At 54.8% G+C, this 10,328-nt stretch overlaps 2 protein-coding genes across 2 annotated transcripts; one reads left to right on the top strand and one right to left on the bottom strand.

Moving 5' to 3' along the window:
• Window positions 1-544: 544 nt before the first annotated feature.
• Window positions 545-2,308, top strand: PRSS54 (protease, serine, 54; the record flags this gene model as incomplete). The annotated part of the gene is made up of 5 exons (XM_009588256.1): window positions 545-716; window positions 915-945; window positions 979-1,171; window positions 1,743-1,834; window positions 2,135-2,308. Coding segments are annotated over 5 exons (662 nt in total), but the record flags the coding sequence as incomplete, so codon positions are not given.
• Window positions 2,309-3,076: 768 nt separating this feature from the next.
• On the bottom strand, window positions 3,077-10,305 carry CCDC113 (coiled-coil domain containing 113). Its single transcript, XM_009588255.1, has 8 exons — window positions 10,183-10,305; window positions 8,665-8,826; window positions 7,464-7,619; window positions 6,864-6,944; window positions 6,157-6,312; window positions 5,376-5,483; window positions 4,663-4,818; window positions 3,077-3,139 (listed from the first exon to the last, which is right to left on the bottom strand). Exons 1-8 carry the CDS (start codon window positions 10,273-10,275, stop codon window positions 3,077-3,079), a joined length of 975 nt encoding a protein of 324 aa, XP_009586550.1. The 5' UTR covers window positions 10,276-10,305.
• Window positions 10,306-10,328: the final 23 nt, after the last annotated feature.

Here is a 10,328-nt window from a genome sequence, read left to right as displayed (position 1 = left end):
GATGGAGCAGTCAGAGAGCGGCAGGATGAGGCCTGTGGAGAGTGGGTGGGAGCTGGGGAGCTGGGGGTGGGCCCATTGGGTTTCCCTGTGTCCCTGCCCACTGCCAGGGTGCTTGGGACATGCAGCGCCCACGTACCAGGGCGAGGAACTGGCCCGGCGCGCTCAGCATGGGCACGCCAAGCCCCTCGGGGCTGGCTGCCAGCTGGCGCCCACCACACTGACTCCCCGTCTCACTGCAGGCAGGCAGAGAAGGGGGGTCCTGGCTCCCCAGCCCCAGCTCTTTGTCCGGCTGGGGCAATGCGAAGCCTCATGCTGCTGTGTCTCTGTGCCACCCCAGCATCAGGTGAGAGAGGTGGTGTGATCTGACCCTCATGCACCGCACGCCATGCCACAAGCTCGGCGCTGTGGGTGAGCGAGCCTGGGTGATGCTGGCATCTGTCCCAGGCAAGGTCAAAGCTCGGGATAGCAGCAAGGGTCAAGAGGAGGGCGTCGGGAGAGCATAGGGCCAGGTGCACCCAGCGACGTGCTCCCTGTTTCCCTGCAGCCTGTGGGATCCAGGCCAGCCCGTTCCCCTGGAGATCAGGGCAGGAGTTTGTGGCCACAGACCAGTTGCTGTGGGTGGTGGCACTGCAGGACACACAGCGCAACCTCCTGGCCTTTGGCTCCATCCTGAACCAGCACTGGATTCTCAGCGCCGCATCCAGCCTGTGGAACAGGTCTGTGCTCTGTGAGGGACCCTGCGTCACCCCAGGAATTCCTTGGGAATCAGCAGGGAATAACACCACCTCCCAGTGCTCAGGAGGGTCTTGTCGCTGCCCAGCAGCTGGGCGAGCATCCTTCAGTCAAAGCGGGGGCAGGCAGAGTTTGCCCCAGGCTTTTCCTTGCACCCAGTCCCCTCCGTCCACCCCCCGCAGGCAGCAGGTGCTGGCCTTGGTTGGGCTGAGCGCCATGAAGAGGTGATGGGAGGACCAGCCCCAGTATTCGATGAGCTCTGTCATCCCCCACAAGGATTTTGATGAGGTGACGCTCTACAACAATGTCGCTCTGCTCAGTACAGCCGCCCCACTGGAGTTCAGCAGCGTTCTTCAGCCCATCTGCTTCCCCCATGGGAGCCTCTCTGCCTCAGACCTCGTGAACTGCTGGGTCTCAGGCTGGATCCATCCCACTGCAGGTAACCCCCAGCTCCTGCAGCAAAGAGCTCCCTCCGGCAGGGCAGAGAGCCGTCTTCCCACTCCCTCCTGCCAACAGCCCCGATGGGAGGAAGGGGAACAGGGCTTGTCCTGGGAGGAAAAAGCACCCACTGGTCACCCATAACTGTTTTTTGAAGGCCAGGGACTGCCCAGAGCCACAGGCTCGCAGTGGTCCCTCGACCAGGCAGGGGAAAGTGCTGCAGCGACTTCCTGAGGGTTCTCTCTGTGGTGGACGTGGATCCCTGCCCGCTGAAAAGGATCGCTGCAACCGCATGCTGCAGCCACAGGGACGCTGACAAAGTGGCAGGCTGTTTGGTAAGGGACACAGAGCGCCAACCCAGACCAGGCAGACATTTAGCCAAACTGCCTCCTCCGTGTTCTGCTCGTCTCTGACTCCAGGCTGGGAGAGCAGCCAAAACACTTGTTGGGCTCCTCCTGCTCAGTCCTTACAGGAAAAGATTCCTTCCGCACAGCTTGCAAATAGCAGGCGTGGGAGACTGAATGTGTGACACCCATCTCTGCATTAGCTGCAGGGTGACGGTCTCCCTGCAGGCCTGCGGGTGCTGCTCCTGGTCCCTGGACCTCTCCTACTGCCGGGGCCTCCAAGGGCCTTTGATGTGGCCAGGATCAAAGATGCTCGGGAGGCAAAACCGAGAGGGGTTCCTTGTGGTACATTCCAAAGGATCAGGCATGAGGCTGGGCTGATGGGCGCATGGGCAGCCACAGGGAGCGATGCCGGTCACTTCATCTGGGGCACACAGGGACATCATCAGCCCAAAGGCAGCCAGCCCCCTGCATCAGTGGTGCTTTGCTGCCAGTGATGATAAAGGACTGAACTGCTGTGATCTGCCCTCCTCTCACCCTGGTGGAGTCCAGAGCCACTGAGAGTGATGGCAGGAGGGATACTGCTGAGACACAACCCTGGCTTTTTTGTCTCTCAAAAGGGCGATGCCGGCAACCCCGTCATGTGCCAGATTAGAGGGACTGAGAAATGGGTCCTGAAAGGCATTCTCAGTGCGGGCAGCATGAGATGTTACGGACCGTTCCAGTACACTCCAGTGTCCTACTACAGTGACTGGATCTTGGCCACCACCGAGAGGATAGGACCTCCACGCTAGTCAGGGCGCGAGCTAATCTGCAGGCTCCACCCAAAGACAGGGAAGAGGCTTCCAGACCAGCAGTGAGGATATTTCAGAAGTTGGTTTCAACCCCAGGAAGAGAAAGACAGACCTGAACTCATCTAAGGCTGGGCCATCTAAGATGATTTATAACTCCTGCAGTGGGAAAATGTTTCCAATCTCCAAGGGACACTTACACTTGCCCCTGGTGCTTGGGAAAGGGGTAGCTGCTCCCTTCTTGCTGTTTTGTTTCTTTAGGTAGATAAAGTATCCTTTTGTGGTCAGAAAGCCTGCTTGGTTCACGTATGCCAATGATTTGCCCTATATGCTCACACTGCTCTGCTCTCTTCTATTGTCAGTGCATGCTCGGACATGTTGAACTCCCACACCTCCCAGGGAATCCCCTCTGGTTCCTCCTGCATTAAGTGATTCACCCGGGCTTGCCCAGAGAGAAAGGACAGTTCCTGTGAACACGTCAGATTTGATCACCAGAGAATAACTGCTTGTGGTGATGGAGGGAGGGGGGAGCACCCAGAGCAGAGCTGGCTGACCTAGCAGAGCCTGTGGAGGGGCCAGGCAGCAGAGCTGGGACAGACCAAAGAGATGGCCTCACAACAGAGCCATGGGTTTCTTTATCATTTCATGCAGAAGTGGTTTCATCTCACGGCAGCTTGCAGGGTGCTACATTTACCCACTTGACAGCAAACTTCTCCACAGAGTTGGCTCCTTCTGCAGCTTCCACTGCCTGCCTTGCAGCATCCAACAAGCCTAGTGCTGGTTACCAGACATCTTGACTTGGTTCCATGCTCTGCGGTAGCTTTGCAAGGACATCTGCAAGAGGAGAAAGGAGAAGGCCTTAATATGTTCAGACAGCAGTGATATGTTGTGGAGAAAACTGCAAGGCTGGAATCTAGCCTGGCTTGACCTGCTGTATTGCTTGCCCCTTCATCCCCCCTTGCTCCCACCTGAGATCAGTGCTCGCTGTGGCATGCTGAGGATAGCTCCTGGAGGTCTACACCAGCTTTGGTTTCTCCCCTGAATGCCACAGGAAGCCTGGAGACCCCTGACAACAGCACTGTATAGAAACCTACAGCCCCTTGCATGGCAGCGGGGGTGTTGGACATGCCCTGCCACAGAGGGGCCGGCAAAGAAAACAGGTTTATAGCCTCACTCTTATCCCAGGGTCAACTGGGACAACTAAAAGGTTCCTTCTTTAAGCTCTCCAGCTCCCAGAGGCTGGCAGGACTCTGGGCACTGCTGCATAGACAGCATGCAAGCCAGAGCCTGGGTCTCCCGGTCAAGGGGAGCAGCTGGGTGAGAAGGGATTTCCTTGTGCAAAGACAGGCCTGCAGGCAGGCTGCCCTGCAGCTCTGGGACAGCCACAGCCAGACCCATATTTCTGAACTTACAGCACTGGCACTGATGGGTCAAGCCCAAATCCACACAGTTCTGACCTCTGAGAAAGGCTGGACCACATAAGCCCTGTCCATTGCGGACTGGGGTGCTGGGGGGCTAAGTGCTGGACAGGTGCAAGCCCAGAGCCTTCCCCGTCCCAACCACAGATAAGCCCATCTCCACTCGAGGACGAACAGGGTGTCAAGGTACAGGACCACGCTATCCGTCCCATCCAACCCAGCCACTTCTCTCCCCACACTGCTGTGCACACAGACATCCTGCATGGGGCAGGGATACAGACATGTCCTGCTACCTCCAGGCTTTGACTATGCTCCTCTGTGTTATCTCTCCATCTCCTCCCAGGCTGCAGGAGTTGGGTCAGGAGGAGAGTCAAAGATATTCTTGCAACTTTGCCATGAACTCATGTTTGGATCTTGGCTAGCCTTCCCTTATCAGGGAAGAGTCAAGATACAAGTGAGTAAGAAATGTCCGAGATCATCAAAAAGGACTACAAACACTGAGGAGCCATCAAGGGTGCTGGAAAAGGCTGGTGCAGGCTACATATGCAGAGCCAGAAACATATCGGACTGCCATACGTCCCCTTCTCCTTACACACACAACAAGTTTCAGTATAGCAACAGCCCGATGGTGCTTCCTGTCAAATTACAAGCTGTGTCTTTGCCTTGGCTTCCCCTCTGAGCTCAGTCATTAAAATTCTACCCCGGTCCTCGGGGTAGGGAGTGATCACTGCTCCGTAAACAGGAAGAGCCTCCGGCTCTGCCAGGCACCAGTGAAACCACCGTGCGAGAACTCTCACATGGCTTCCTGGCGGGTCAGGAGTGAGCATTCTGGTCCCCAGGGTGGCTGCAGGTGGGCAGGCACAGATGCGGCTCCACCAGGACCCAGCACCCGGCTGGCACACGCCCAGGCTCCCGCACACCCAGCCCGGTCTCGCTCACCTCGGCAACTGCCACCTTCCTCTCCCAAGCCTTGAGGCTGTTTTCGAGGTCAGTAACAGCCATCTTCTTCTGCACGTAACTCAGCACAGGGGGGACGCAGTAGTCTGAAAGCTGCTTCCGCAGCTGCCAATTCACACTCTCAGCTTCAGCTCGTTGCTGCTGGAGGAATAGGGACAGAGGGCAAGGAGGTCCCAGGAAATGTCCCTCTGCCAGCTCGTGGCCAGTCCTCCAGGGAAGCAGGCAGGCAGGATAAATTAAACCCCCGGCACTGTGGGGGAGCAGTGGGATGCAGCCCCCAGTGCCTCCACCCCTGCCAGGCAGTACTGCTAGGGAGCCCCTTGAACCCGCTTCCAGAAGCTGTGGTATCCCTGCCGGTGGGGGGGGACACACCCCAGATGGGTATGACAGCAGTGCCACTTCTCCCTGGGGAGGACACTGCTGATGAAAAGTTCATGGAAACAGAATTTCAAGAAACCAGTGGCAGGTCCCTGTGGAGCCAGGGCCAAAATTCACAACATGACCTGTTCTGCAAACCTGCCCATGCTCACTGGCGCCGGCAGGAGCCCTGGGTCTTGCTTAGCCCCAGAAAGGCACACAGGTATCCAGCTCATTGCTGGGCCTCGAATGGGCATCGGTATCCAATATGCCACAAAAAGTACCTCAAAAGAGTCCTCCCAAGTGAAGTCTCAGGGCCTCCCAAATCGCTCTCTTACCTCTTCCACCAGAGCAGCTTCTCTTTCAATTTTCCCCAGCAGCTCCTTGCTCTGGGAGATGTCTTTCATCAGAGATGTGGATGTTACCAGGGCATCCTGCAGCTTCCTCTGGAACATGAGAGCAGAACAGCATCAGCGGGCGCAGTGGCAGCTCCCAGCCACCTGCAAAGCCACCCCTCTATTCCTCCAGGTTGGTCTCAGCTGGCGGTGTGGGAGCTCTGCTCCCAAGGGAGCTCTGCGGCACTGCTCATCCCCTGCAGAAGGCACTGCATCATGCCCTGGTCACGCAGCTACTGCTTCGTTATGCCCTCTGTGTCACACTGCAGCACAGCAGCCAGGGTTTAGGACTAACCCAGACAGAATGGCTGATCGGAGAGAAGCAAATAGACCCAGCTGAGAAGCACTTTTCACTGATAAGAGCAGAGACTCAGAGGGATGGCTGCAGCTCATGACATTTTTTCAAATGTCACAGGTTATGTAAAAAATGTATTTTCCTGTGCAAGTCAGCACCAAAGCTCTTTCCTACTGCAATTTTCCCCGGGGGTGTAAAATAACCATGCTGCAAAGCATGAACCCCATCATCAGGCTGCAGCCAAACATGAATGAGGGCATTGCTGCTCTTGGTGTGTCAGGCAAAACTCCCAACTGAACTGCTAAGTCAGTGGGAAGGCAGAGAGGTGTTCGGCATCCTCTGACTGAGAAAGGGAAGGATGCAAGAGCTCGTGCGTGAGCCTCAGAAACAGAAGAAAGGCAAAATGGAGGTGCTCGGAGGTTCACTCACTTTATAGAAGTTGAGGACTTGGACAGTCTTCCCTGAGGTCAGTTTTAGCTGCAGCAGCTCCTGGTTCTTCTCATCAATCTTCTCCTGGTACTGGGCATTTCTAACTTGCAGCTGCTGCAAACGGACCTCACGGAGTGTCTCTCCCATCTGCTCCTTCTGCAAACCCCAAGGAAGCAGAGCTGTAGGTTGCTGACCAAAGCTGCATCCCAAGTGAGACAGCTTTGCTCTGTGGGGAAAGCAGACCTAAAGAACAGGGTCTTCAGCCTGGCTGCAAACCTGGGGCTCGGGGAGAAATGCAAGACACAGCGTGCTACTGAGCCTGTGCTCTGTGTCCTAGCTTAGACGGTCCAAGCAGTGCAGACAGGTCCCCTCTGGCGAGGCTCCTGCCATGTTAGCAGCAGCCAGTCCCCAGGGAACTGCTCTGATCCACCAGACATCTTTTCCAGGGCACAAAGAGATCTGCCAGCTTCCACTCTGTGAGAATTCTGGTCTCATCCCATGCACGCAGACATGTGCCAGGCCTGAACTTGGGCAGATGACAATGCTCTTTGACAAAGGCAGCAAGGCCAGAAGCAAAGGAGAAAGGGGAGGAGAAGGAGGGCCATGCATCTCTACACAGAGCAGGCCCTGCATCTGCACTGGGCTATACTCCTTTCGTTCTTCAAGGAGCCATCTAGTCCCTGCTTCTCCTCAACTGCTGTACGCACCTGCCTGAGCTGTTGCTGCAGCTTCTTCTTGTAATCCTTGAGCAAATAATTTTTTAAGCGCAACTTCTCTCTCAGCAGATCCTAAAGAAAGACAGCAGATTATAGTGGAACAGCAGAGCCTGGGAGGAGAAAAAGCACCCAGACCCCACTCCTTATGGTGCGGTTTCCATTCATCTCATCTGCACTGCAGCATTCACTGCTGGCTTAGAAAGGAGTCCAGTGAGAAACGCGGGTCAGCATCACCCTGTCCCAAATGTGGGGGCACTGCAGCATTCACTGCTGGCTTAGAAAGGAGCCCAGTGAGAAACGCGGGTCAGCATCCCCCTGTCCCAAATGTGGGGGCATGGCCATGCACTTTCCCAGGCTCTGCTAAGGGCCCTGCATCATCTGTGCTCACAACCGTGTTGCAGCTCAGCAGCCTGATGAGCACCTGGGCTAGTCACCGACTGACGAATGTGACAAGGGCTGTCCAAAAACACTTGCTAAGACAGTCTGAAAACGTGATGTAGGCCACACAGGCGTATGGGAACTAGGATTTTCCCTAACCAACATACTTGTCAGATGACAGACCAGCCTCAAAATTTGCCATGATGCACTGACCCTCTGGCGGTTCTTCTCCTCCATGTATCTCAGCAGCTTCTCAGAAGCTATGATACTCCCTTTCTGGCTGGAGATGGTGCTGATGATGTCTTTCTCAAAGTCACTGATGGCTTTCTTAACATCAGTCCACCAAACATCTGCTTCTTCTATGACTGCCTGTAGAAATAAAATCACGTAACAGTCAGGAGGTGCTAACTTCCCTTATTCAAACAGCTTTGGGAACAGAGGACACTGGAAAGGACCAGGCATGCTCTCTGCTGGTGTTACTAGCATTTCTCCTGTGGGAGCACTGAGTTTCATCCTGTGCAGCTCGGGGCACATGGTACAGGCTCACACAGCCCTGCTACTTCACTGACTCAAAAAGAACAAGAAAAAAAATCTCTCACGTGCCTGAGCTTCAACATCTGTCACTCCATCCTGACTTACAAACATTGCCAGTCTGACTAAGCCAACACAAGTCAAAAAATTACCACCCTTTGTTTACTGCATATGCCCTGTGGCCACACAAGAGAGACGGGCTGCCTGCTTCACCTCTCCTGGACACTGCAGGCAGCATCAGTGGTCTGAACTGAATGCAGAAGTCTCTCCTTCCCCAAAAACTCCTGAGCATCTTGGCTAGGAGGAGGTGTTGGCAGCCAGCACAGAGCAGGCAGAGATGGTCATGCAGCCACAAGGACCCTGCAGCAGGAATGCAGTCTCGGAGACTTGGAGCGTGCTCTGAAGAAATCCCAGAGACAGCGGAAAAGCAGACCCTGGAGAGGACTGCAGGGAGCCCAGCCAAAACAGGAAGCTTCTGAGAGCTGCTAGAATGAAAAATATGTCTGGCACAAAGGGCACACCTTCAAGAAGCTGACAAAAAGAAGATTTTCCTTTCGAGCGTTGACTTCTTCATCTCACACAGCAGATCTGAGCTTCTCTACCTAAAAATCTTCCCCTCGCCTGTATTATTGTTATTAGTTCCTGCCATAATAAGATTCATCTTTAGAGACTGGGCACCTCTGACCTCTGTTGGTGTACTTGCCTTCAAGAAAGGCGTGAGTGAGAGGACAGTTCTGGCTCCCACTCTCAACTCAGGACCACTCACAGCAATGCTCTGCTATGAACAGCCCTCACCAAGCAAGTCTGTCTCAACTGCCAGGGATGGCATGTTGAAAGAGGTGTAAGAAGTAACAAAACTGTTTGACACCTTGGAAAGCCATACCTCGAGGTTCTGCAAGGTCTGCTCCGAGTCCTCCTTTATCCTCTGAATCTCATCCTTCATCTCAGTCAGCTCCCGCTCAGCCAGCTCACATTTCTGCTCCACTGTCAGTCCTACAAAATAGTCCGTTGCACCATGCAACTTGGATTTGTACCTGCCACGTGTCTGCAACAACCAAGGAACAACGCAGATGCCATTAGAAAGCCAGCACTGGCCAACTGTTGCTGCACTTTCCTGTATTCAAAAAGAAAATAATCTCAACAGTCACGTTAGCAGGATTCCAGCTTACAGCAAAGACAAGGAGGCCCCTGCAGAGCAGAGGTAATTCAGGGCTGACCCCATCTGTCCTGTCATACAACCACAAAACCCTCCTATGCAAGCACTTTCAGTTCAATTCAACAGGCAAATCCAGGGCTAGAGGTTAAAGCAATGTGACAGCTTCATGTGGGCAGGTAAAACACCTGTTTGTAGTGAAGATGCTAATTGTTGTGTAGGACAGATGGGGTCTCCTACCACTGCCTGGGTCAGACACCCTGAGGAACTGAGCTTACGGCAGCACAGGCAGGCTGGAGTATGCTCTTGGAAGAACGAACACCACTCGGGAGCAATTCCCAGTGCTGTGGGGACACAGCGAAGCAGGCACTGCTTTGCAGAGGGCAAGTGCCCATGTGGCCAAAGGCCACAAGTTTCTAAGGGCTCCGTCTGGGAACTAACCAGAAAGCAGCTACTTTGGACTCAGGCAGGCGCTAAAACCCAGTGTAGGATGCTGGCTGAAAGGAGCTCCACCACAAAGGGTTTAGAGTTTACTGTGTCTCTGGTGAAAAGGCGACGTTCGGGGCAGGAGGTAAAAATCTGCTCCAAAAGCCTGTTCACGGCTCCAGCAAGAAGGAAGAGAGCAACACGCGCTCAGCAGAGGTACCCAAGTATGGATGCACGCAGGTCTGAGCCCACTTGAACTTCCCCAGGAGGGAGGAGAGGAGCAGAGCGTTCCATCACAGACCTGGCACAGCCTTGGGCAAGTCTCCTGCTTTCTTGGCACCAGCCTCCCTATTTGTTTAACTTCTACTGCAAATTATGCTGTGTGGGGGTTACCTCATGCCAGATCTCCCTGGCACTCGCTGTTCAGGAGGACACAGTGCTGTCACACAGGGAAGAGACAGCATCAGCTGGAGGAGGAGAAATGAGAAGGCAGCCTGGCCTTTACACTGAGTGCAAGAACAGCAAGGCAGCCTGAACTCTTACACCTACAAGACCAGCAGCACCTTTTTGCAAGCATGTGTCTAGGTTAAGGGCCCATCACTGTGAAGCCCAAGTGCAGGGGGCTGTTGGGGAACTTTCTTCATCACGTTTCAAACCGAGGAGCTTGCCTGCTGACCTCCTGTCAGATGAGCACTGAGATCGGGAGGTCAGAGGGGCTGCAAAGGGAGGAAGGGTCATGGCTCTATGCAGTAAGGCGGCAGCCAGACCTGAAAACCCAGTACCTGCAGCCACGCAGCTGCTGCCCTGGCTCCGGAGCAGTACCTGTGTCAGCTCCGGTGGGCCATCGTGCGTCTCCGACAGCAGCTGGAGCGACGGGCCACACGGCTCCATCTTATGGTACCATTTCTCAAACATTTCCGCCTCAGTTCGGAGCAGGGCGTTGGTGTGGCTGCGAGGAGGAGGGGGTC

The sequence above is a fragment of the Fulmarus glacialis genome, unplaced genomic scaffold (genome assembly GCF_000690835.1).
Source record: "Fulmarus glacialis isolate BGI_N327 unplaced genomic scaffold, ASM69083v1 scaffold10252, whole genome shotgun sequence".
NCBI lineage: Eukaryota > Metazoa > Chordata > Aves > Procellariiformes > Procellariidae > Fulmarus > Fulmarus glacialis.
The sequence above is the reverse complement of the archived record's forward strand: the minus strand, read 5'-3'. Positions and strand labels throughout refer to the sequence as shown.

Coding starts and splice junctions, on each gene's coding strand:
- CCDC113 (XM_009588255.1), bottom strand. CDS start 10,275: ATGTTTGAGAAATGGTACCATAAGATGGAGCCGTGTGGCCCGTCGCTC. Junction 6,945..7,463: donor AGGAGAAGAACCGCCAGAGG/GTCAGTGCATCA, acceptor GTCTTTCTTTAG/GATCTGCTGAGAGAGAAGTT. Junction 4,819..5,375: donor AAGCTGCTCTGGTGGAAGAG/GTAAGAGAGCGA, acceptor TTCCTCCAGCAG/CAACGAGCTGAAGCTGAGAG.